The following is a 26,423-nucleotide window of genomic DNA, read 5'->3' as shown; positions in this document are numbered from 1 at the left end:
GTTGAGCACTGCAAGCCAAATAACGTTAAGAGTAACTTCTTAAATGCTAGGATTAACCGTGGGAGAACAGTAGTTTGAATGTTTTTGAATTGCATTCCTATAGCTATTTATACATTCTGCTTTGATAGGGTTCTACAGAAAGAAAAAATTACTTTTACTTTATCACTTAGTTTGAAAGAGAACAATAGTTTGCCTCGTAATATCGAAATAATTGATCTCAAAAGAAGCAGTCATACAATAGTCTCTACAATAAACAGAAGGAACGTAAAAGAAAAAAACACGATTATCACGACGGATCAACCAGTTTACGCATTGTGGAAGCAGGTGCAGTGAATGTACAACGACAGATACAGTGATGTCATCTGGATGATGGGTCCTCTGCATATCGAAATGATCTACACAGTACAACTGGATTGAGAGCTCAGGGTGGGTAGAAGCACTGAAAAAGGCAAACGTGTCCACACCACAATCAGTGCCATAATATATTGGCACTTTTGGCTAACCCTTTAACCGCCGTTCGTATTTTTTAAGGTTCGACCTATTTGCCACGGGAAAGAAAGAAGGTTCGACGTATTTGCCAGATGTCGGCATATGCCGACATGGGCAAAAAGTAGCAATTTTGACTTCATTTTCTGAATAATATATGAAGTATCAGCCAAGGACTATAATTTTGAGTTGAACATTGTTGAATACAGTTGACGCTCTCTTATTCGATTTTCAAGGGGAATCGAGTTTCCATCGAATAAAGGAGTGTATCGAAAAGTAGAGCGTCGTTTATGAGTGTTTCTTGTTGACGGTGGGTGACTATCAATTTTATCGAATAATGGAGCGTATCGAATAATAGAACGTTGAATAAGAGAGCGTCAACTGTAGTTATTTTTCAACATAAAAAAGCTTTTAACTATTATCTTTTTTCATTTCAAACCATCTAATACAAAATCTTTGTAGAAGTGTTAAATTTTGCGGCAAAGGAATGGAAAGTGCCCATGTCGGCAAATCCCGACATCGGCATATCCCGACATCGGCAAAGAAATCGAAAATACTCATGTATCGGCAGTTAAAGGGCTAATTTACCATTTTTTGAAAATTGAAGTTCGAGCGAGAATGTCAATTTTTATGCCTTCAACTTTATTTCATCGATTATTCGATCTGGGAGGGATTTATTGGTTTCTAGGCTATATTTCAAGCCCTACTGGATCATTTTTGAACTTTTGGATCCTCAGATCCTAAGTTCCTAAGTGTTAAGTCTAGTGTTAAAACTCTACCCTTCGAACCTACTTTAGAGCACTTACAAATCGATTGTGGTTTCAAAACACCCCAGTGAATTTCCCTTTTGTGCCAAGTATTTTGTCACTGATTGCAGATCGTATCGAAAGTTTCCTATCCGGATCTAAAGTGAAAAGAACTCGGTACGCACATCAAGTATCACATGCTGCCTGCTTGGGTGAGACTTGCAAGAAAGGCATTTGATCAACAAACTACAACTTCTGATTTTGAAAGTTGGAAAGCATCTTGCTTGTCAGAAAATGCTAACGCCCGTTTTTGGTTTGGCCTGATCGATATGCAAGCTCTGTTATTCGATTAGCCTACGCGATGCGGACTTCACTTCATTCCTAAACAGTCTGAAACGTATATGTCAATGGATGTTTTTGATGGGTCATACGCATTATTCCCGTCGGCTTCCAGTCTTCATCAATAATTTGAAAAAACTTGACACCTCGACGCGAAGCAAATTCGAAAAGGGATTTCAAAATATTTTCATGACGTCAGCAAAAAAGTGCTGACGTCAGCAGTCACGTGGTTTTCAGACGTGTCTCTGTCAATTTTTTTGTTCAGAATACAATTGTGCATGTCTGTGCCAAGTTTCATGCTTTTTTCACAAACTGAAGTATTATTATGATACGCCACTGGACTAAAATCAAGTCAGAGAAATAATTTTGATTTATTTATTTCTCTAATCTTTATTTGAAAAACACAGTTACAGCGGTTTGGTTTGTATTCAAAGCCCACGCCATCAACATACATTAACACGTACTGACTCCAAAAGTGTGCTCATTTCAACTCTTTGACTTCGCAACAAAATGTTACTGGGCTTTCTGCCCTTAGCGATAATTAAGCTCTTGTTGGATTGTCGTACCAACATCTATTATTCTTGATAAGGATGTGTCTGATCACTCTGTTGCTAACGTTGATTGTGAACCCGGCTTAGCTGACATTCAAAAGTACAGCCAGAAGTAAACTGTTACGGTGACAAAATTTGTCTGAATTACAGAATATCCTTGGTTTTTCGGCTCTTGTTCCCAAATTTGCATAATTTATGTTCGCCAATAGAAGTGCTGAAGTCACGCGCGAAAAATCAGCTGATAAAAATGGCAGCCCTTATTGCAGCCCTTACGTTACATAAAAATCACACGAGTTTTAAAAAGGAGAGACAAGTTATGATGTTATTTGGACAGGAATTAGACCAGAAGGAACAACTCAGCAAAGTTTTTACCCTTCTGTTTTCTCCAATTGTCAGTTGAATTGCTTGATAAAGCCTATATCAAAACAACGAGAAGTATTACACAATTTAACGTTAAAAAAGAAAACAAGAAGTGGGTGTTCTATTGCACAACTTAAAAGTGTCTTACAAAATCTACTCACGAAACAAAGAACTGTCATGCTTACACTTTCTTATGTATACTTTTGCACCAAAATGTTTAGAGCAGTATTGTCTGTCATTTAGCTGATTTGTTGTTTGAATACTTACTTGTTGTTACTTGTGTTACTTAATGTTTTTGTACTGCCAAAGTATAGAGTATACAAAAAGGTAGGGTGGAACTGGAAGGGATGCCAATCTGGAAAGTAAGGCATATACACCGGATATCTCCGGCGCAGACTTTGGATTTCATAGGCTTACACAAAGGCTTCGCCAAGAAATCTCTGGCGTAAATATTCTCTTCTTTCCAGACTGGAAGGCAGTCAGGCACATCCTGGCAAATGAACGGGGTGAGCATTTGCATGGGGTATTCGTCACCCAGTGTAAATGAGATAGGACGTCTCAGGCTAAAAGCGTGAAAATGAATAAAAATGAACTTCAAACTGAAAAAGGGAAAAAAGGAAGAAAACTGGGAACTTTATTTTTTCGTTAAAAGTTTCTTCAATCTTCGAAGACAAAATTGACCCATGGAAAAAAAAATTCATCTATGCAGTTCTTTGAAATGAAGTAAAATATTTCCAACCCGGTTCAATTAAACATTAAACTGGGTATTCGGCGCTATTACATCACTTTCATTTTCAACCCCGTTCATTTGCCAATGGTCGCAAGTGAAAAATACCCCGTTCATTTGCCAGGATGTGCCTGACTGGAAGGGATGCCTTTTTCTTTATTTACACACAGGGGCAGGGGGGGGGGTGGTTCTAGGGAAATATGGGTTACAGGAATGCTCCGCTGGTCAGGGTACCTTTTTTAACCTCCACGAGTCCCAGAGGTAGGGTCGCAAAAACACCAAAATAGAAAAATCAGTCCCTCGTAGGGTGCCTATTTTTGGAAAATTTGGGGAAAAAGTAGAAATTTTTGGAATTTCAGTCCCATTCAGGGTCACTTTTTTCGCAAATTTCGAGTCCCACGCAGGGTCCATTTTTCGAACCTCAGCGGAGCACCCCTGTCGGTTGACAAGGGTGTAGTACCCCCGGGCAATGAAAGCAACTAGAATTTAGATCTACTAACGTGAGACTAGACCAGATCGTGATTGTTTTCTACCCACCACGCTAAAGCTCTAGGGTGAAAACAAAATAATCTGACGATTATGCTATATCTCAAAATTATAAGGACTGCACACGCTCATATAAAAGGACTGGGATGACAAAATATTTTCGTAATTGTGCTTATGCTAAAGTGCAAATAATTTAGCACATGTAAATGGGTATGGTGTTTGAAGTTCAGCAAAATTTATGGGAAATTTGTCTATCCTACGGTGTGCAGATATAGGTTAGTGTCTTCTCCCCCGTAGATCTTTTTCTTGGGAAGTTGTTCTTCAAACAGTATAGACTTAACCCGTATATATCAAAATTACTGGATTTGGAGTGTGGGCTGATTTTGCTTTGTTTTCAGTGGTTTCAGTTTCGATTTCAAGCCAATATCTTACCGTGAAATCAGGTAACTTGCATTAGCGGAGGCTAACATGCATAGCCCTCGAATAAATGACCTGTCTAGTCATTAAAATACAAACTTAAATCAAAACAAAGGCCTAATTTAACTTGAGTCCCGCTCGGGACTGTCCCGATCTAGAACGACGTGGTAAAGAAGTCGAAATCGATGAAAAAAAAATTTGATCGATGGTTTGATTTATACTATATACTTTTACTTGAGTCCCGATTTTGCGTACGAACATATTGTATTCGGGACTCAAGTAAAAGTATATATAATACGTATTTAATATCTGAGTCACTGAAAAGATGGATATGGCGGCTTGAATTTGAAAATCAGGGAAGTGTGGGGCAGATCTTTATTTATACGGGCTAATTATAGCTTGTCTTGAAAATGTCCGTTTCGGGACGGTCCCGAATCCGTCTATATAAAGGTTTGATTCGGGATGGTCCCGAATTGGTTTACGAAAAGGTTGAATTCGGGACTCAAGTAAAAGTATATATAGTAACGAGAAACGTTTAGTCCCGATTTACCTTACGAACATATTGTATTCGGGACTCAAGTAAAAGTATAATTAATACGTATTTAATATCTGAGTCACTGAAAAGATGGATATGGCGGCTTGAATTTGAAAATCAGGGAAGTGTGGGGCAGATCTTTATTTATACGGGCTAATTATAGCTTGTCTTGAAAATGTAAATTTCGGGACGGTCCCGTAAATTTCGGGGCGGTCCCGAATTGGTCTACGAAAAGGTTGGATTCGGGACGGTCCCGAATTGGTCTACGAAAAGGTTGAATTCGGGACTCAAGTAAAAGTATATATAGCAACGAGAAACTTTTAGTCCCGATTTACTTTACGAACATATTGGATTCGGGACTAAATTAAAACTATATATGGCAACGAGAAATTTTTAGTCCCGATTTTCCTTATTTCAAAATTTCTAAAGAAGGCGAAATACTATATTAGAACAAAAAATCCAAACAGTGTATTCCGCCTTCTTTAAAATACACTTTCGAATGTTTCTAAAGAAGGCGGAATACACTACTTTGAACTTTCTGCCATAACATAGTATTCCGCCTTCTTTAAAAAAATACTCCTTCGAATGTTTCTAAAGAAGGCAGAATACACTACTTTGGACTTACTGCCCTAACATAGTATTCCGCCTTCTTTAAAAAAATACGTTTACGAAAGTTTCTAAAGAAGGCGGAATACACTACTATACTATGAACTTACTGCTCTAACATAGCATTCCGCCTTCTTTAAAAAAACCCTTTCGAATGTTTCTAAAGAAGGCGGAATACACTACTATGGACTTTCTGCCATAACATAGTATTCCGCCTTCTTTAAAAAAATACTCCTTCGAATGTTTCTAAAGAAGGCAGAATACACTACTTTGGACTTACTGCCCTAACATAGTATTCCGCCTTCTTTAAAAAAATACGTTTTCGAATGTTTCTAAAGAAGGCGGAATACACTACTATGGACTTACTGCCCTAACATAGTATTCCGCCTTCTTTAAAAAAATACGTTTTCGAATATTTCTGAGGAAGGCGGAATACACTATGTATTTACTCTCCCATCTAGTACTCTGTCTTCCTTGAAAAATACGTTAATCAGCGGGGGGACGGCTATTAGGTACCCGAGAGTATTACAAACACGGACAATCATTTCCAAAAATTTAAATCGGTATAGTACTTTTCCGGGGATCAGTGTACCTTTACGGCCAAATGACCTTTTAGAGTTTCACCCCTGCATCTCAGCTTTTGAGATTTGCTTCTCACATTCTCAGATCTAAAACTCTGCTTCACAAATATGAATCTTACTGCCTCAAAGACTTGAAACTCCGCATCTCAGATCTGTATATCTGCTTCTTACCTTAGCTTTATTGATAATATCCTTCTCAGAGCTCAAATTTTAAATTCGGAGATATGTTAATAGGGCTTAAAACTAGCAAAATTGTATCAAAGCGGCTATGATTAAAAAAAAATCATGCCTGAAAATGTCTAAAAATGAAGATAATTGTGCAAAATTAAAAATTGCCAAAGTATCTACGAAGGAGAGTGTCTGAGATTTTGAGAAGCAGAGAAGAGAAGTTGAGAATTTGATTTGGCCGCAAAAGCACACTGATTTCCGGGCGTGTTACAATGACGTTGAAATCGGGTTCCGGCAAATTAGATTGGACTTATTTTAAACGCATAATAACGGAGAGAAGAGGAAGAGAATCGATTCCAAAGAAAACCAAAAAAGGTAGACATGAATGATTTATGGTTAAGTACAAATTCGACGAAAATCCCTTGTCTGAAAAGTCGAATCCCACTCGGGACTCAAGTCCAATTAGGCCAAAACAAATATGGTAGAGTAGAGCTGCGAGTGGAGCTGCGTAGTTTATTTGTTTTGAAATTTTGCTGCTTTGATTGGTCAGTTATTTGATGGCTACCGCCAACTGGTCTAACTTGGGACTATCTGACAAATCATGGGATGGCAATTCGGCCAACATTTCACCAAACCTCCAAAGTCATTGATTTGAGTCAATGCGAACGGGAAATTATAAAATATACAAATTCGCTTTTGCATCGAGTAAGCTTTTTAATCGATTAAACTTTTAAGATTAAACCAATAAAAAATGAAACTTTTCCATGTTTCACCTTTTTGCACCAACTCTTCAAAGTGAAAATATTCAAGATTTGAAGTTCTTCTTAAATTATTCAATGATTTTTTATGGCACTTTGTTGACAATCTAACTCTCGTATTGAGTATTGAATTCTCACTTTCTTCAGAAAATTGAAGATGAGAAAAAAACCTAAGCCTTAGAAGGGTGAGATCTTATAGTCGTCCGTTAAATGCAAGGCACTGAGAGGCCACAGGTGTCAAAAAAGGGCTGTGTGAATGAGGCAATCTCATATATCGATATTTGATAAACAGTTTGCGAAAGAGCGCAAGAAAGCAATCAGTAGAAGAGACCACTTTCGATTTTGTTGCAGATTTATAAACTTCTCACAGGACAGGGATTACATCAACATACATGTTAATATGTTGTGTCAACTTGTCAGCTTTGTATTTTTGCAAAGGAAAAGATAAACTGGTAAGAGTAGACTGTCAAATTAGTTTTCAGGGTTGTCTTGCTTCAAAAATTTTCATCTTTGGCTCAAAATTTAGGTAATTTTTTCCTAGTTTTTGAAAATGCTGATCTCATTCAAAAGCGCAGTTTATTTTTTCATGAATCCTTTTAAAAGTTTTGCGGCACATTTTTTTGCTTGTGAGTCAAGGAAACAATATAGCGCTTTTGCAGCATTTATCTTTAATACTCATTTCAGCACCGCAGAGGGGGGGGCTAGTGTGACTATCTTTTTTTAATTAAATATCCTCTTGTATATAATAAAATTCCCCTCATAAATTTTAATGTTTTATTATATTAAAGGAAGAAATTTTGGCGGAAAGAAAATTTGGCGGATTTGGCAGATTTGGCCAGAATCCGCCAAATTAAGTTCCCCCCAAAATTTCTTTTTTCCGCCATCCGCCAAATTAAATTCCCGCCAAATTAAACATTTTGAAAATATGATCTCGTTTAAGGTGGTTTCGCATTTTTTTTGCTGTTTTTACGCCATTTTAAGGATAAATTTTTCAGCAAACGCCAAATTCCCGCCAAATTTAGTATTTTCGTGCATCCGCCAAATTAAATTCCCTCTAAAAAACTTTTTTGGCCATCCGCCAAATTAAATTCCCGCCAAAATTTCTTCCTTTAAGGTATCTATTGTAATTACAGAATCCTTATTTAGTTATGTTTCTTATTCCATATTCGCGACAATAGGCTTTGTAAACCTTCTATGAATTATCAAATAGAAATAGAAATAGCTAACTGTAATGGCTTTTAGTTGCAAAGTTTCAAAATTCCAAATATGGGATGTAAGCAAAAAATGGAGTTGGGATTTTAGGTTGCCTAACTTTCAACATTAATTTGTTGGGAAATTGCAAAAAACATATCCAATAATTTTACTTTTTTTTAATCGGTTATCAATTATTTTCCACATGTTATTGCTTGTATTTTGTGCATTTGTGACTTGAGCATAATTCTAATGAATTTTTGAAAATGCGGGGCACACAGAGGATGCAGGCATACAACAGCGAGACAGAAGGTTGATTGCATATATGTGACATGTGTCCTTTAATATGCGGGACATCTGGTAACTATGTAATGGGGTAGAATAGACCTTTACTAGTCACAATGTCATGTTCGATAATCTAAAACTTTAGTATAACTCATGATGACTCGTCTTTTGAAGAACTAATTATTCCAGTATAAATTCTTTTTATGATAACGTATAATTTGATTTGTCTTTTACAACAAAGCTGTTACCTAGGTACAAGATAATTTATCCCGTTTGTACTGGCTGAGGGAAAGTAATGTATGCTGAAGTAATTTGTTATTCAATAGACTGTCACATTCTTCCAAATAACTATGGATGTAAGGGAACTTTGGTATTGCTAATGTTTCCTTAGTATTCATTGATACATGGTGTTATTGCGACTTATGCTGGAGCTTTTAATTATCCAACATGACATCGCATGGTGCTAAAGGTCGATAGAACTTTCGCTAATCATGATGTTATCTGTCACATGATTTTAATTAATTGATTATTTCTTTTTACCATTCAAAAAAATGGTTCTAATGTAATCAGCTCTCTTTTAAGGTCATGCACATTAACAAATTCTGTATTCTTTTCATAGAAGCTACTGAGTGGTTTAACTCAAAGACACTATAGAAATTTGAAATACAATTTTTCGAAAAAAAAACTAAAGTTAAACACAATGTCAACTGATACCAATGGACATGCTACAATAAGTAAGACTGCTTTTTCAAATTGAATAGGTTTCTAAGATTGAAATTTATTCAAACCGTTTTGGCATAGATTATGAGGATTTAACTTTATGAGAAAATTTGTTTGCTTTTTTTCGGACACCCTGTTTACATAAAGTGATTGTGTCTAGTTGGCTCAACGTCTCAACACCAGATTGATTGAGTTTGTTTTTGAGTTCATTAAAAATCGAATTTCATTTTAAATTTTTAGATGAGGTTTCCAACCTATCCATCAAAGGACTGGGTGATATTCAACTCAAAACACCTCACATGACATCATCAACAGCTTCCAAGACAGGTACCAATTCAGACCTCTACATTCTTAATCATAATAAAAGCAAAACAAGATTGATTGTGGCATGAAGTGAAAATCAAAACGGACCTTTTTTTATAAGCAAGTGTCTACCTCTTATTATGCTTAGTATTCTATCGTTCTTGAAAAATAGAGCCATTGTTTGGGTACCAAAAGCTGAGTTATTCTACTAATTTCGCTTATTTGAAATTTAAAAAATGAGAAAGTTTAAGCTCAACACTACAAAATAGGCAAGTTGTACCATCATCATTATGAAATGTTCAAAGTAAATTTCTCGCTCACTTCAGAAGCATTCATAAACTTTTCAGTTTGATATCTAATAAAGGATGGCTACAATAATTATTTATTATTTTTTTAACTTTTACTCCAGGATCATTCAAGGTGAAAGCCGGTATGGCACAGATGGCGAAAGGAGGGATTGTCATGGATGTCACCAATGCTGCTGAAGCTAGAGTTGCTGAAGAAGCTGGTGTAAGTATCTAATATGAAAATAGTAAAATAGTGAAAGATAGGTGGTGTATTCTGAAGGTGATCAGTGTTTTTAAATGGTTGTCACTAAAATTACTGTCGAGCCCGCAACTTTTCCTTGTCTCAACAAAAATTATTCTTTGGGGGATTTTATTAAACTTGCTTTGGAATCTTTTCTACTACAGGCCTACTGCAGACTACTGAGATTGAATGCTGGGGTGGATTTTATGAATTTTAGCATGTCTGAAGGAGAAATTTTCTAATAATGAACTTGCAACAAATTTCTGCACACCACGGGCTTATGATTTAATTGACTTTAGTTTTGATTTCTATAGGCATGCGCAGTAATGGCATTGGAAAGAGTGCCAGCGGATATCCGACGTGACGGTGGAGTGGCAAGGATGTCAGATCCAAAGGTTTGACGCTTTGTTATGATTACCGTGATTCCTGGAAATGTAAATCAATGACTCTCTAATTCTTTCTTGATCTTCAAGGGACCGAAATTTTCTTTGATTTTGAGAACGATTCAAATTATGGAAGTTCGAATTAGCAAGAGTTCACAATATAGCCATCGTTCAATCTTTTCCATTTCTAACCTTTCAGCAATTTGAACTCTCAACAAGAAAGTCGTATAAAATACTATCCTTGATTCAGATTTGGATCTTTCTCTAATGTGAAGATAGATTTTTGGACCTACCCCGGTGGGGTGGAGGTCCTTTAAATTAACCCGTGTTCGTTAGTTAGTTAGTTAGTTAGTTCGTTCGTTAGTTACCAACTTTTCTCGAGATTGGCTCATTCAATTTTTCTGATTTTTTGCACAAAGGTGCATTACTATGAACCCTCAAATGTGACGGAGCCCGATTTTCGAAAAAAAAATTTTTCCGGCCGGTAGAACCGGAAATGTCCCGAAAAAAGCGGTTTTTTGAGATTTTCTCGAGATTTTATCATTAGTTTTTTGCGATTTTTTGCACATAGATGCACATTAGTACTGCCGAACAGGTGTCGAAAACCGTTTGCCGAAAAAAAATTTTTTCGTTCTGTAGAACCGGAAATAATGTGCCGGAAATCGTCGTTTTTTCCACATTTCCGTCACATTTTTTCAACTTATTTAATTGTTTCTTTACAGAAAAATGTTCTTTATGATGATGCCCAAAACTTAGCATTGTTTGATTTCCAAAAAAATCATCCTTTGAATCCTGAACTCCTTAAAAATCGCCGGAACAGGCGAAAACCGGCGTAAAACGGTTTTCCTTCATTTTTTCAACTTATACTCGACAGATTTTCATGATTTTTTGCACAATGATGTAAAATGGCAATGCCCAAAATGTGACAGAGCCCAATTTTCGAAAAAGAAATTTTTCCGGCCGCTAGAACCGGAAATGTCCCGAAAAAAGCGGTTTTTTGAGATTTTCTCGAGATTTTCTCGAGATTTTCTCATTAGTTTTTTGCGATTCTTTGCACATAGATGCACATTAGTACTTCCGAAAAGGTGTCGAAAATCGTTTGCCGAAAAAATTTTTTTCCCGGTCTGTAGAACCGGAAATGTGCCGGAAATCGTCGTTTTTTCACATTTCCGTCACATTTTTTCAACTTATTTAATTGTTTCTTTACAGAAAAATGTTTTTTATGATGATGCCCAAAACTTAGCATTGTTTGATTTCCAAAAAAATCATCCTTTGAATCCGGAACTCCTTAAAAATCGCCGGAACAGGCGAAAACCGGCGTAAAACGGTTTTCCTTCATTTTTTCAACTTATACTCGACAGATTTTCATGATTTTTTGCACAATGATGTAAAATGGCAATGCCCAAAATGTGACAGAGCCCAATTTTCGAAAAAGAAATTTTTCCGGCCGCTAGAACCGGAAATGTCCCGAAAAAAGCGGTTTTTTGAGATTTTCTCGAGATTTTCTCATTAGTTTTTTGCGATTCTTTGCACATAGATGCAAATTAGTACTTCCGAAAAGGTGTCGAAAATCGTTTGCCGAAAAAATTTTTTTTCCGGTCTGTAGAACCGGAAATGTGCCGGAAATCGTCGTTTTTTCACATTTCCGTCACATTTTTTCAACTTATTTAATTGTTTCTTTACAGAAAAATGTTTTTTATGATGATGCCCAAAACTTAGCATTGTTTGATTTCCAAAAAAATCATCCTTTGAATCCGGAACTCCTTAAAAATCGCCGGAACAGGCGAAAACCGGCGTAAAACGGTTTTCCTTCATTTTTTCAACTTATACTCGACAGATTTTCATGATTTTTTGCACAATGATGTAAAATGGCAATGCCCAAAATGTGACAGAGCCCAATTTTCGAAAAAGAAATTTTTCCGGCCGCTAGAACCGGAAATGTCCCGAAAAAAGCGGTTTTTTGAGATTTTCTCGAGATTTTCTCATTAGTTTTTTGCGATTTTTTGCACATAGATGCACATTAGTACTTCCGAAAAGGTGTCGAAAACCGTTTGCCGAAAAAAAATTTTTTCCGGTCTGTAGAACCGGAAATAATGTGCCGGAAATCGTCGTTTTTTCACATTTCCGTCACATTTTTTCAACTTATTTAATTGTTTCTTTACAGAAAAATGTTTTTTATGATGATGCCCAAAACTTAGCATCGTTTGATTTCCAAATCATCCTTTGAATCCGGAACTCCTTAAAAATCGCCGGAACAGCCGAAAACCGGCGTAAAACGGTTTTCCTTCATTTTTTCAACTTATACTCGACAGATTTTCATGATTTTTTGCACAATGAATAATGATGTAAAATGGCAATGCCCAAAATGTGACAGAGCCCAATTTTCGAAAAAGAAATTTTTCCGGCCGCTAGAACCGGAAATGTCCCGAAAAAAGCGGTTTTTTGAGATTTTCTCGAGATGAATGATTGATTAAAGTGTCGATATTATTTTTCTTTCGCCGTTAAACATCGATGCGTTTCTTAATTGCTTTCTCCGTTCCAATAGATATATAAATCGAAATTTAAAATTATACATTACTTCCATTAAATTCTAATTATTCGTTTTATAAATAGGTAGGTCCATTAAAGTATTACTTGTTGTAATTCATTTTATTGACGATCGAATAAGAAAGTAACAGTGGTAATGAATTTCTTTGTTTAAAAACAAGCATTTTTGAACGTACCCTATCTTCACCTTCCCAAAAAAGCTAGATGTTAATGACATATCATTCTTTTTCCAGATGATAAAAGAGATCATTGAAGCAGTCACCATTCCAGTTATGGCCAAATGTCGAATCGGTCACTTCGCCGAAGCACAAATCTTGGAAACACTCGGCGTTGATATGATCGATGAATCTGAAGGTAGCTTTAATAATTTAAGGAAAAAGATTAGTTGATACTCATTTTTAAAATTGTCATTTTTAAATCAGTATCAAGGCAAAGACCAATTTAAGTCAAAGTTGGCAACGAACATCATTTTCGTTCATAAGTTCTAAATTCAGAATGATGTACTTATGTTACAAAACCTGGTTATTTTGCTGGCTGCATGCAAAATTGCTTAAGAAATCTTCCCAAATTAGGAGAAGTGGAGCCAAAATTTAATATTTCTTTTAAAAAAGCGTGTATTACATAAGGTAAGCTGAATGCTTTTTTGTTTTATTTGTCGTCTAGTTTATACTTAAACAAATTGTACTAAATATTATATTTTCCCAGTATTAACGCCAGCTGACGAAACGCATCACGTGGACAAAGAACCCTTCAAAATTCCTTTCGTATGTGGTGCACGTGATTTAAGTGAAGCCTTGAGGAGAATCAGTGAAGGTGCTGCCATGATCAGAACTAAAGGAGAAGCTGGCACTGGTATGAACCTTTTTCGGGACAGTTTTTTTTAGGATACTCGAAATTTATTGATATTCATAGCTAATAATCGTTTTCCAATTTCCTCGTATTCGATGTCTGTTCATATAAACTCTGTACTGGAAGACAAGCACTGATCAATTTCTGTTGGGCATCGGTTTGTCTCAAGAAATGTCAGTGAAAAAATCATGGTCATTATAAAAAACCCCGGTCTAGCAATGTATTGTTTTAGCTTTTTGTTCAATGTTCTTTTGTTACAAACAAAAGACAAGTTGCGATTTGCATACTTTTATCACGTTACCAAAATCTCCTCTTGGGATTGGTCTATTTTCTAATCACATGATCAAAAAGTTAGCAAAATAAATCGATTTTGGTACGTAAGAGACAAAAGCCTTTCAGACCAGTGTTTTTATAATGACTATGAAAAAAATCAACATATCAAGTTGGGGGGTTACACCCTCCAAAAAGCCCAAAAAGATGGGGGCTAAAGATGTTTCAATAGACGATATCGCGTTTAGATAAATGCAATGCTTTCTGCTTTCTCGGGGACTCTCAAAGGAATTATAATGTCGATTATATAATGATCTGGAATAGATTATAATTCCCATGAGGGTCCCCGAGAAACCAGAATGCATTGCATTTATCTAAACGCGATATCGTCTATTATTTGGGAGCCCTAATGTACTGGGGCGAGCTAAAATCTCATCACTTAACATGGGGGCTGAATAATTCATCTTAATGGTTGGCTTCAATTACTCGAATTAAAACTCTTGAAGCTGAAAGCTGAAAGATTTTCGCCTGCGGCCCAAATTTTTTTTTATAAAATGAGCAAAATATTTTTATCTTAGCCTTTAAACTGCAACATAATTTACATTGAATAACCCTTTTTTGTGGAAGAAACCCTAGCCCCAGGCTGACGCTATGATCAAGCTTTGACAATCTAAATTTAGGTGACGTAGCTGAAGCAGTCCGCCACGCTCGAACCATTCGTTCGCAGATCCGAAGAGCACAAGGGATGGATAAATGCGAACTGCACACCTATGCTAAAGAACTCCGTGTACCTTTCGACTTACTCCAGAAAACTGTAGAGATGGGACGGTTACCTGTCGTCAACTTTGCTGCTGGAGGACTTGGTAAGATAACCACAAAAGGTTTACGTTTTTTAGTAAGCTTCAAAGCCTTTGAATTGTAGAATGATAAATTTCAATACTTGTATATTTAAGTAGAAAGTGTTTTTGGACATCGCAGTACTTTGGAAGGCAAGTTATAGCAATACGCTAATAAGTATTTCGCTTCATCAAAGCTTTTATCTACCGGGAGCGCCACAAAAAAGTTTCTCTCTTTGAAACTGATTTTCTCGAAATCGATTTTAAAAGGATCATTCCTATTTCAGTGGAAAGAAGAAAGATAAAATTAAATTTTGATGGGTCATTTATTAAATTTGGTTCATTAGATCAAAAGTTATGCTCAGTTGAATAAAAAAGTTACTTTCAGAAAGTGCCCAAAAACGTTAAAAATCGACCTTGAATTCCTAGCCTATTACAAACTTTTTTCTACGCAATGACAGAAAATGGAAGAAAAATCCCGGTTTTTGGCGAGGTACTCGCTATTGAATTCCTTGAGTTTTTGATTGATAAAAACTCTAAGACGTCTGTCATCTTTTAACCTTCAAAATGTTCGACTTGGCTGTTGAATGAGCTAATAAATTAAATCTGTTGATCTGCTTCGAGACTTATTGGGCCTACTTAGCCCTCACCAAAAGCTTGCTCAACCTTGTAACTATATGTAATATTTTATTCTCCCAGCCACACCAGCGGATGTTTCACTTCTCATGCAATTGGGTGTCGATGGTGTTTTCGTTGGGTCCGGAATCTTCAAGAGTGCTGAACCAGAGAAGCGTGCTAAAGCAATGGCCGCTGCAGTAACCTACTACAACCAACCGGCTAAAATAGCAGAACTGAGTGAAGACCTGGGACCAGCCATGTCTGGGCCCACACATAGAGAATTGAAACACCATAAGACGGACACTAACCCTGGATTCAAAGCTGTATCGGTGGTCGAATAAACTTATTTAATATTAAATTTCAATTTATTTTTTAGGAAGGAAGGATATAATCCTTGGATTAATATTGTGTGGATTTTTTTTTATGAATACTTAATTGATTTTTTTGTTAATAATACTGTACTTTTTTTAAATACTTCAATATGAGCGAACTTGAAAATATGATACTGTAATGGAAATGATATAATACATAAAAAAGATAATAGAAGATATAGCATTGAATTTACAAAAGTCTCGATTTTTTCGTAGTTTAACCGGTCAAGGAATCAAAAGATATTAACGAAAAGAATCTTCGAAGATATTAAAAAATGGATATTAGTAGAAAAAATAGAAGAAAAATATTTACAATTTTTAGTCAGCACACTGCATTTTCTATTCGGAAAGTATGATAATTTTCTGTTTTGTTTAGATCTGATAAACAATTGTGAAAATGTGATAGCCAAGGTTTGATCTTGTCTAGCTTCCAACCCACTTTGTTGAACTTGAAAAGTCCTTTAAAACCGTTTTGGTTTGATATTTCGACCCGTTTAACATCTTGTATGGCTCCTTATGCGGCGGAAACAGTTTTGAGTTTGATGTCTTTGGTTTCTTGACTTGGTGGTTCGACAGATAACACGAATCTGTAGAAAAGGCCGGAGAAAACACCTCCAACTAACGGTCCAATCCAATACAGCTGAGATTGAAAGGAAACAATAATGACATTTTGAACTCTAAATTTTGTTGCTACCTTAAAGGAACTAATTTTGGCGAATTTCGCGAATGTAGACAAATTTCGCCAAAATTAGTTCCCACCAAAATTAAAAATTAAAAACTTTTAGGATTTTTGCTGCTCGTCAAAATTAGTTCCCTTACAGTAGGTAATTTAATTCTATCGAAGTTAAGTTCGAATGGTTTCTGAGAACAGACAAATGAAATTTGATCAATAAACAATTCCTTTACAACAATAACTTACCCAGTGCGATTCATGGAAAGTAGCAGTGATAACTGAAGGTCCAAGAGCACGTGCTGGATTGATGCCTGATCCTGTCATTGGTACCTGTCGGAAAAGAAACAAACCAAATTTGAGAATATTTTGCTCTATTAAGAATAAAGCACGAAAGAATCGACTATACATCTTTTCGACTGTATTCGCGTAGTTGGTCAGGCGCGTGCCACTTTATTATTAAATTATCGCGCCCTAAATTCGATCAAATCCTTTTTTACACTTTTTTCTATTGTCTATAGGTGCGAAAAAAAGACTGGGACAGCTTAAGGGTGGTAAAATGGACAAGAAAAATGCCCGCACGGTAATTGGCGGCTACGGTCGAAAAGGTGTAATAGATTAGCCCGGGGGGGGGTTACTAGGGCAAAATGGGTTACGGGGATGCTCCGCTGGTCAGGGTAACTTTTCTAACCTCCATGAGTCCCAGGTAGGGTCGCAAAAACACCAAAATAGAAAAATCAGTCCCTCGTAGGGTGCCTATTGTTGGAAAATTTGGGGAAAAAGTAGAACATTTGAGAAAATTTTGGAATTTTAGTCCCATTCAGGGTCACTTTTTCGCAAATTTCGAGTCCCACGTAGGGTCCATTTTTCGAACCTCAGCGGAGCACCCCAGTCGGTCGATAAGGGTAGTACCCCCCCCCCCCCCGGGTAGATTAGGTAGTATCGTTTCTTTGTTCTCTATACACGTTGGTTAGAAGGCTTACTTTTTGATAAAAAAATAAGTAACTGTTATATTTTCAACGTAGGGTGGGATGTGCTGGAAGCAAAAATATTTAATCGATGACACAAGAAATCCAATTCATAGCAATTATATCATTATTTATGCAAAACTCATCATGTTAAAACTTTGAAAAACTCATCATGTTAAAACTTTGAAATATATTCAGTAGCATGCTCCACCATAAGATGTTTTCCTCTAATTTTGTATCGATTGGAAGACTCCTTGGAGTTTAACCCTGCCAAAGTCTTGTCGGATTCGTTTTTTATCAGGTGGTCGAGTCCAAAAAGCGCTGTTGCTGTTGTTTTGTTTTTACAAAACACTTTCAATTAGCAGTTCGCATCATGGTGTTATTGAGATCAAGATACATTGAACCAATTATAGACCAGGAAGCTATCCCATCACTTCACAAATTAGCTGAATCATCACGGAGTAATTAGAAGCGGTATGTACTCATTAAGTCGTTAATTACTCTTTCGAAAAATCATTATTTTTATCCTCATTTTCAGAGAAGTTGTTACAATTTCTTTTCAGGAACCTTCATTTAGGAAGGAAGATTGAGTTTTTCAGGAAAGAATCTTTGCAGTTTTTTTCTTCCGCTGTTAAAACTTTATTAGCAGTAATCAAAAACTCATTTAGTATAGTAAGATATATTTTTAATTATAAAATTTTCAATTTGACTCAAGCTTTATTGAAATATTTGCCGGGTGTATCTAAGCAAAAAAACGGTGGTTGGGTGCTGGCTGTGCTGACGCATGGATCAGTTTTTCACCTTCCAAAGTGTCTTGAAGGTTTCAAACAAAAATCTTCAAAATAACCCTCTAAAAGACTTTAGAAAAAAGCTGCTTTAGGCTAAAATTTCGTCTTATCCCCTAATAAAGCTTAAAATAGCCCTATTTCAGATTAATTTTGCTCAGAAATGAAGCTATTGAAAGTATGAATCGTGATATTTTGAAATGACTTTTTATTTGAAAATTAGAGCCCTGCACCCCTCCAACCCATGGCGTGGGCCCTACAAATTATGTACTTAAAAACAATTGAGTACAATTTAATTATACAGTCACCGGTCACCCTTTCTTCAAAAAATACAGGTCCAACATATTTAACTTTAACTTTTTTTTAACGAGCCTCTTAAACTTTAAGCTAGGCATTCGTAAGCATAAAGTTGAATATTAAAATGGTTCACTAAGTAGGACTAATCGTTCAATGTTAATTATTTTCGTGATCTAAAACAACTCCTATCCGAGATTCTCATCCCCTGCTCCTATTCACTCGACACAATTTTCCGTTTGAATTCTCTAGGCTTAAAGATTTGGCACTTTTATGAAAGCTTTCAGAGTTACTGATGGGTGAAGAATCAGCATTCTTAGGTTCAGTTGCTAAATCCCATGATGGTGTTACTCTTAGCATTAGGATTAAATTTTTTTTGAAATCAGAATATCATATCCTAGGATCACAACTAGATGGATTGGCGTGGATCGCGCCAGTGAAAGATATCTATCTAATTGAGCAAGCAAAGTTTGTACTTTATGTTTTTTAGTCTATGTGAGCTTGGAAAATGTTCACATCCTTGTTGGTTACGAAGTATTTTGAGGATATATTTTATATCTCAATTCAGGTATTGCACCAGTCAACAGGGTTTTTCAACTGAATGCTGAGTATTTTCCCTAAGTCAGTCGCCTTCATTGAACTGTAAAAATGCACGATCCCTTGGCATCAAAAGGTCCTCAAAATAAAACTTACCCCAAGCAAATGAGAGACAGTCACTGACATTCCAATAGCGAATGCATTTGAGAATCCAAAATCTTTTCGTCCATGATCGGTTGAGGTGGAAGAGAAGACGGTCAAACACAACAAAACAGTCAGTAACATCTCAACGAAGAACGCCTGTGCTTGAGTGACACCTGGTGAAGGTTGGAGGGCACCCAATGCACCATGCTGCTCTTCAGGGATGAGCCCGTATGTGATAGCTGAACCAACGATAGCTAAGAAATCAAAGGAGAAACTTTGTTTATCAAATGGTATGAAAAATTGAAATAAAAATTTCCCAGTTTGTGTAAAAAAAAGGACATTATCGTCATCTGGGAAAACTTTCGGCAGCGTTGAAGATATTGCGTCATCGTTGAGTTTTAAGTTGAAGGCTAGAGGGTCAACCTTTTCCAAGCATGAAAAAGTAGAATTCAATCCGCTTTTCATAGAAAATCTAGGAGATTTACGCCGCCTTTTGGATTACGGATTGAATCTAGCATACTTTCTTTTTGTATGAAAACCATGTGGTCTGAGCACAGTTACGTAGGAAATAAGTGCCTTCAAATCCTACACATGAAATTCGACTCTAGCATTCAGCTATACGTTATTAGGTCACAACATTGTTTTCAATTTTCTACTATTTTGCTTATAAATCACGTGATACCTCTATAGAAGACCTTTTTTGAAGGGACTTACCCTTAAAGGAACAAATTTTGGCGGAAAGAAAATTTGGCGGATTTGGCGGATTTGACTGAAATCCGCCAAATTAAGTTCCCGCCAAAATTTCTTTTTTCCACCATCCATCAAATCAAATTCCCGCCAAATTAAACATTTTGAAAATATGATCTCTTTTAAGGCGTTTTTGCTATTTTTTCGCTGTTTTGACGCCATCTTAAGGTAAAAATTTTAAGCGACCGCCAAATTAAATTCCCGCCAAATTTAGTTTTTTCGTCCATCCGCCAAATTAAATTCCCTCTGAAAAAACTTTTTTGGCCATCCGCCAAATTAAATTCTCGCCAAAATTTCTTCCTTTAAGGTAGTATTTTTCTTACATCATTCAAACTTTGGTATTTTACAGACCGGTTCAATCTCAAAGTTTTAATAATTTAATCAATCTCACCTCCTATCAGTTGGATTATGAAATAAAAGCAAGTTCTTGCGAAGGTAATTGCTCCTTTAGCAAACAGTGCAACAGTAACAGCTGGATTTAAATGGGCGCCACAGACAGGTCCGAAAATCTGCGCCAGAATCGACACTGACATACCGATAGCGAGGGAAATAACGATAATTTTCTCGGTTTGGAATCCCGCCGACAATGTTGCAACGGTCGTAACATTCATAACGAAAAGTGCAGTTGCGAAAAACTCGGCGAATACGGCTTTCCAGAAAAATGGATCTCGAATTTCTTCCATTGATGAAGGCATGGTTGTGTCTTTGTCTTTGTTGCTCTCTTGGTGTTGCCTGTAAATATAGATTGAAGCGATTTGGTTTGAATTCTAACGTTGAAATCTTCAAAGTATTCCCAAAAAACGTCGCGTTGTAGCCTCCTTGCAAAATCTTGAGATTCTTTATGGTTAATGCTATACTGCTTACAAACGCCCAACTGAAGAACTAAGACTTTTTCACCTCAATTTATAATGCGAAGGGAAAACACACTTAAAGAATTTATTTAGCCTGGATCTCTTTTTAATCGGTTAGGAAACTCATTAAATGTGTAAAACAATTAAAGGCTAGCGACAGGTATAAAGCATAGTCATTTGCTGATACAAGTTCCTTAACAATTTCCTTTTTTTTTAGAATCAAGATTTTTGATTGGCTGACTGGATAGATTGATCGACTCTGATTGGCTGAAAAGACAGCATGGCATCATGACCTTACTCTTTTGTAACTGTAGGAAAGACAAAGGAATTATGATGAATATTGAAAACGAAAAATTTGGAAATCACATGACTTTAAACATTTTTTTCTTATAAGAAAAAAAGTTTACTTAAGAAAAGATTGAAGTGGAAAATTTCAACACCCAAAGATTGAAGATTGGAAAATGATAATCACCTCAGAATATAAAAAGCGCTACTATATTTTATTTGGAATATTTGTGAAAATTTTAGGTTTTGATGTTTAACTATGTATGGTGTATTCAAGTCAATATTCTTATAAACTTATATTGTACTATGTATTTTGTCCTATGTCATAATCTAGATTTCCACATAGTTGTGTTGTATCGGATTTCAAAATCTGATGGCAACAACGAGTAATCTTCGTTTATGACGTCATACTCGTTGCTGAACGAATATTTGTCGCCAGTCGTCGGCAAATGCGGATGTCGTTTTGCGTAGTTGAAAACTCGTTGATGAGATAAACAAAATAATTTAGAGTCATTGGGCAGGATTCACTTAAGGGTGTTACGGATTAGAAATAGTGCTTCAAATGTTGTTTCTGGACAAATAAGCAATTATAATCATTCGATATTAAATCGGTAAAACCTGTATAAAACTATGAAGGGACTATGAGATTTGAGTTCTTTAATTCTTGGTTCCTATCAAATTCATTGATGATCCAAAGGTTTCATTGTTTCGAGATAAATAGTTTAAAAAATGCAATCTAGCTTACAATTTTGGCCTCGATTGTAAGTGCTCAATCGAGGATCATAACGGGATAATTAAATACAGTAAAAAGCACTTCACATTCAAAACCTGTTATATATTCCTTGCACATACATGTCAAGTCTTTTGGCACAGAAGGTTGCAATTTCAACCCAATTTAGACGAATAAATCGAGAGTGATTTACGTGGTTTGAATTTAGCATGGCCTTGATCGGAAACTTCCTCTTTATGTTTCATATCAAGGAAAAAGGTAATTCTACTATTTTTAAACGGAAAGATCTCCAACAACTAGTTGAAAAGAAAACCTCATTCGGTTAACTGCGTGTCATAAGTTCAATACAAAAATGTATACTACATTGGAAGTGATATTAACGCGTACATAAAATTTGTAAGCTTGAAATTGAAAAATTACAAATTAAAATTGTCGTTGACGAATTTTATATCTTTTGATACGCCCATAATAGCTTATAAAGAGCTCTATAATAATGATTTATTGCTTGCGTAGGTTAATTGGTTAATTATTTTTGCTTACGGTGCTTGATGGGTGCACGATATCATCAACGCCATCTCTACATTGCGATTATTCGTCCTTGCAGCTGGGAATCCTCAATTCTTTCAGAATGATGAGGTTCCATTAGTTTTCTTATATTTCGTTACTGGGAATACGTCAAACCACTTTAACTTTAAGCCATTCTGTAGGAGAGCATTGATGCATATCGGTAATCCATTGTACATCGATTCTTGTTTGGTTCGCGATTCGCAACCGATTTCAACATATAATATGCCGATGAAAATTCAAGGCCCCGTTTTACTGTTTTTCACTTAGACGAACGACCTTTTAAACCAGAGGACGTAGTTTTCGATATGACATAAAATGATACAGTCAAGCTCTGAATTATCTTTTCAACGATACATTATTTGTTAGGACTGAAGCATTGGTTGAATATGGCACGAGCCATACATTAAAAAATATTAAGAAAAATTATTCAGCTGAAACTCCTTGCCAGATAATGTTTTCAATCAAAGGTAGAACAGATAACCATAAATTTATTTCGAAGAAAATTCTTTTCAATGAGAAGTTTAAAGTATTTGATCGCTTTTATAAGTTTCATAATTTTTCAGTACGTAGCAGTTTTTTCAAATGAAAAATATGAAAAAGAAGGCTAAAGTGAATTCAATTGAATCAGTACTTGATAAAATATTTTCAAATATTTCAATTCAGTTTGGTTGGATTATATAATTGCCAAGTGTCATTTTCATGAAAATTTAAACTTATTACAAAGATTATTTTTTATCCTGGGGAAAGGGTATGTAGGAATTCCCTCGAAAGGCTCTAAATATCATAGTCTGAGGTCCCATATGTTCTGTCCATCCCAAGGAAAAATATCTATATTTTACATTTCTGTCGTTTTTGGTAAGATACGATTCCACTACCTACACTAGCACTCCGGTTATTTGAAAAATGAGCTTCAGAAGTTAACACAATATTTTGCGTCCCTTAAGAAAAAAACCCGTCCTAATCTAATACCGGTCTCGAGACATATTGCGGAAATTTTCCGGAAAAGTCAATGGAATCTTAGTCCGGAAAGTGGGATCTTACCCATAGCGACGGTATCATAAAGAAAGTTCACGAAAGAAAGTATAGGGCTCTACTGTACTCTAGTGATGCAATTTTGTACTATATTTATAAAATTTCAAAATTTCAAAAATAATTGTAAAGTATGACTTAACATCACTTAGATATATTTTAGCATGGTCACCTTTCAAAAATTTCACAATACTTTTTGTGATATTTATAACCAGTAGCAGATCTAAGGAAGTTTTAAAAATCGCGATGGAGAGTATTTGTTTCCATAGATGGAATATTCCTAAAATATTATCCTCTCCGCACCGGTGTATTGTTTTAATGATAACAATTAAAGCAAATTAGAATTACTTTTTAATTGACAAAACCCGCTAAATACTACTAAACTGGGGTGTTGTCTTTCGCAAAATAATGCAAATTCATTTTGTAATGGGTTACACGTTTTTTTATAAGAACATCCAAAATTTTTGAAGAGATGTTCTTAACTTTTTGAGTTTTAAGCCTAAAAATGTTCTTGATGTTCTTATTTTCGCCATTTTTGAGTATTTTTGTCCATTTTCCTAAGAAATTCAGTGTTTCAGAGTCAACAAAGCCTTTAAATGTTCTTAACCATGTTCTTAACATTTTGGCCATCGAAGCCTTATGTTCTTATATAGTTTATTCTTATAAAACACGTGTATCACTTAAGATACGGTAAGTGAACATTTCACAAAGGCCGAATTTTGGCAAACGGAAACTAATAAACTCGCAGCCCTCATGTGGTGTTTTTCGATTGATCACATTACATTCTTCATAAGGACAATTTTTTAAAAATAAGAATACATCGAGGTTCAAAATTGCTTGAAAATGGTTGAGGTTAAGTTTTGAGCGAGTTAAGGGCTAAATTAATGAAAACCTAAAATAAATTACGCTACTCTAAGAAAAGTCTCAGAATAGTCTTGTCAACATTACAGATTCTTATAAAAAGCGAATGTATTTTGCTGCTGACTTTTGATTTATTGTTTTGGAAAATTTGCGAGGAATAACAATTACGCCCTTGATTTGTTTCATTGCTTTGTCATGCATTCTTACAATGCATCTTTTAGAAACGAATTCCAGGCTCGGATACAGAGGGAGGCTATAACCAATGGAGGAGAGTGCACTTTATTATCGTATTACCTTATATGGAAACTAACTACTCTCCATGAATAATATAGCCTACCTCCTGTATTCGACCCTGAATTCACTTGATCGTGCATTGCGTGAATTAACAACACGAATTGTCGGGAAAAATATCGATCCAACCAAAACCTGCAGATTATTTCAGAACAATCTCGAAAAATTGACAAATAAAGTAATATAGTACTAATTTTTTTTGATCAAGCCGATAACGGAATAAATGGGGTCATGCCGAGAAAATGTCTACCACGATTGGAGATTGAAGGAAACTATTCCTCTGGAATAACCGAATGACATTTTCAAAACTAAATCTGAAATCTGAGTTAATCTCCCTCCATTTCAATCTTCTATTTTTCAAGGAGGTCAAGCACAGTGGAGGATCTTTAGCCCAAATTTGCACTAACTCTACGAAAGTTTCTTTGTATACTGTAAGTGCTCAATCTTGAGACTCTAATTTTTGAACACACTCAAGGTTGTTTTAAACCGAGCACACCCCCTGAAACGGTCGCAACTGGACCATCCAGTATTAAAGCACTAAGAACTTTTACTTACAGTACTCTAACAGAAGATATTTTCTGTTTTCTAACAAGCATGTCTGTATTTCGATATTCAACTTTTCAAGTTTCTTCAATCCTCTTCATTTTAAGTCTTAGCAGATTAAGCATTTCGTAGAAGAGTAATTTGAAGAAAATATTTTTAAAACTGTAAAAAATAGTACGAATAAAAAATTTTCTGATTGTTAAAAATCAATTTTCGAAAGAAAAAAACCAGCTTGAAGCCTACGAGAAATGACTTTATCCTTGACTTTACTTATTACTCTTATTGTGATAATTTCTATTGGTTGTTCTAGAGTAGAATTTAAAATTTACAAAGCTTTCCATTAAAATTTCATGACGAAGACCGCATTTTTTTCCAATGTATAGACGGTTAGAGACCGGGGGGGGGGGGGTACTGGGGTTGGTGAATGAGGGGTATGTGCGGACGGGATCTCCGAAAACCGACCCTTACCGTCCGCACATACCCAGCACCTATTTTTGCCTAAGTACCCCCCCCCCCCGGGGGTTAGAGACATAACAACAGAGCGAAACAAAATATCTTGTCACTCAGGTAACATTAGAGAAATTTAAAATTTGAGAAAATTACATTTGCTGATGATGCTTCGTCATGTTTAAAAGTCACTGACTGAGTAATTACATAGTAAAATTACAAGCAACTTTCCTGTTCAATTAAAGGTTTTGTTTTCAAATAAGAGTGATATCGTTTGCTTACTCATCAATTTTAATTCACAAGCTTTTTCACAGAGGATTAACACGTATGTGGAGCAAGATTGGTCAGAAAGAGGAAAAGAAAAACATTTTTTCGCTTATATCGGCGTAATATCACCATTTTTTGAGTATTTTTGTCCATTTTCCTAAGAAATTGAGTGTTCTAGGGTCTACAAAGCCTTAAAATGTTCTTAACTTGTTCTAATAATTTGGCGATCGAAGCCTTATGTTCTTATATACAGTAGTTTGGTGTTATAAAAAAAACGCGTATAGCCAAAGTTGATATATCACTGATTGAGTTGTTTTCCTGGGCCATCTATTGTATGAAGGCTTAGTTAAGAAAAAGTGAGAATAAAACTTACAAATTTTCAGTGGTCGAGACCTTCCGATTCTTATTAGCCATTTCTGTCCACGACTTCTTGGTTTTGAGATTGAAGAGAAAAATGAATCCTTGCAAAACCTCAACGTGAATGTTTGCTTCTCTTGAATCCTTTAATGTTACTTTTATAAGGATTCTAACTTTGTAACTTTCCCTCTAAAGATTATTGAGATTCTGGATATTTAATATCAAGAAGTACGGAAGACAGATAAAGAAGAAAAAGGGAAAGTTATTATTTTCTCACACTTCGGGCCCTGGATATTCGATACAGAATAGGTGATTGTTTTTTCACTTGTCTTACTTGGGTCAAAGTAGAAAAAATGATACGGTCCACTCACTTTGGATTCCATTTCCCG

At 35.7% G+C, this 26,423-nt stretch overlaps 3 protein-coding genes across 4 annotated transcripts in view; 2 read left to right on the top strand and 1 right to left on the bottom strand.

The window, feature by feature from the left end:
• LOC136823840 (meiotic nuclear division protein 1 homolog) overlaps positions 1-26,423 on the top strand; it is a 146,317-nt gene that overhangs the window by 10,107 nt on the left and 109,787 nt on the right. The gene's annotated exons all lie outside the window — the stretch shown is intronic.
• On the top strand, positions 8,856-15,850 carry LOC136823807 (pyridoxal 5'-phosphate synthase subunit SNZERR-like). Its single transcript, XM_067079979.1, has 8 exons — positions 8,856-8,970; positions 9,197-9,283; positions 9,669-9,769; positions 10,102-10,182; positions 12,951-13,071; positions 13,423-13,569; positions 14,517-14,699; positions 15,372-15,850. Exons 1-8 carry the CDS (start codon positions 8,937-8,939, stop codon positions 15,629-15,631), a joined length of 1,014 nt encoding a protein of 337 aa, XP_066936080.1. The 5' UTR covers positions 8,856-8,936; the 3' UTR covers positions 15,632-15,850.
• Positions 15,644-26,202, bottom strand: LOC136823805 (aquaporin-5-like). 2 transcript variants are annotated; one of them, XM_067079978.1, is made up of 5 exons: positions 26,051-26,202; positions 20,198-20,538; positions 19,072-19,313; positions 16,581-16,664; positions 15,644-16,301 (listed from the first exon to the last, which is right to left on the bottom strand). In XM_067079978.1, the coding sequence occupies exons 1-5, from the start codon at positions 26,089-26,091 to the stop codon at positions 16,176-16,178; spliced, it is 834 nt and encodes a 277-aa protein (XP_066936079.1). In that variant the 5' UTR covers positions 26,092-26,202; the 3' UTR covers positions 15,644-16,175. The 2 variants fall into 2 exon arrangements, with proteins under 2 accessions (XP_066936079.1, XP_066936078.1); XM_067079977.1 differs by lacking the exon at positions 26,051-26,202 and adding an exon at positions 24,976-25,067.

The sequence above is a fragment of the Clytia hemisphaerica genome, unplaced genomic scaffold, assembly GCF_902728285.1.
Source record: "Clytia hemisphaerica strain Z4C2 unplaced genomic scaffold, Clytia hemisphaerica genome assembly, whole genome shotgun sequence".
Taxonomy (NCBI): domain Eukaryota; kingdom Metazoa; phylum Cnidaria; class Hydrozoa; order Leptothecata; family Clytiidae; genus Clytia; species Clytia hemisphaerica.
This window is presented reverse-complemented; position numbering and strand designations above follow the sequence as displayed.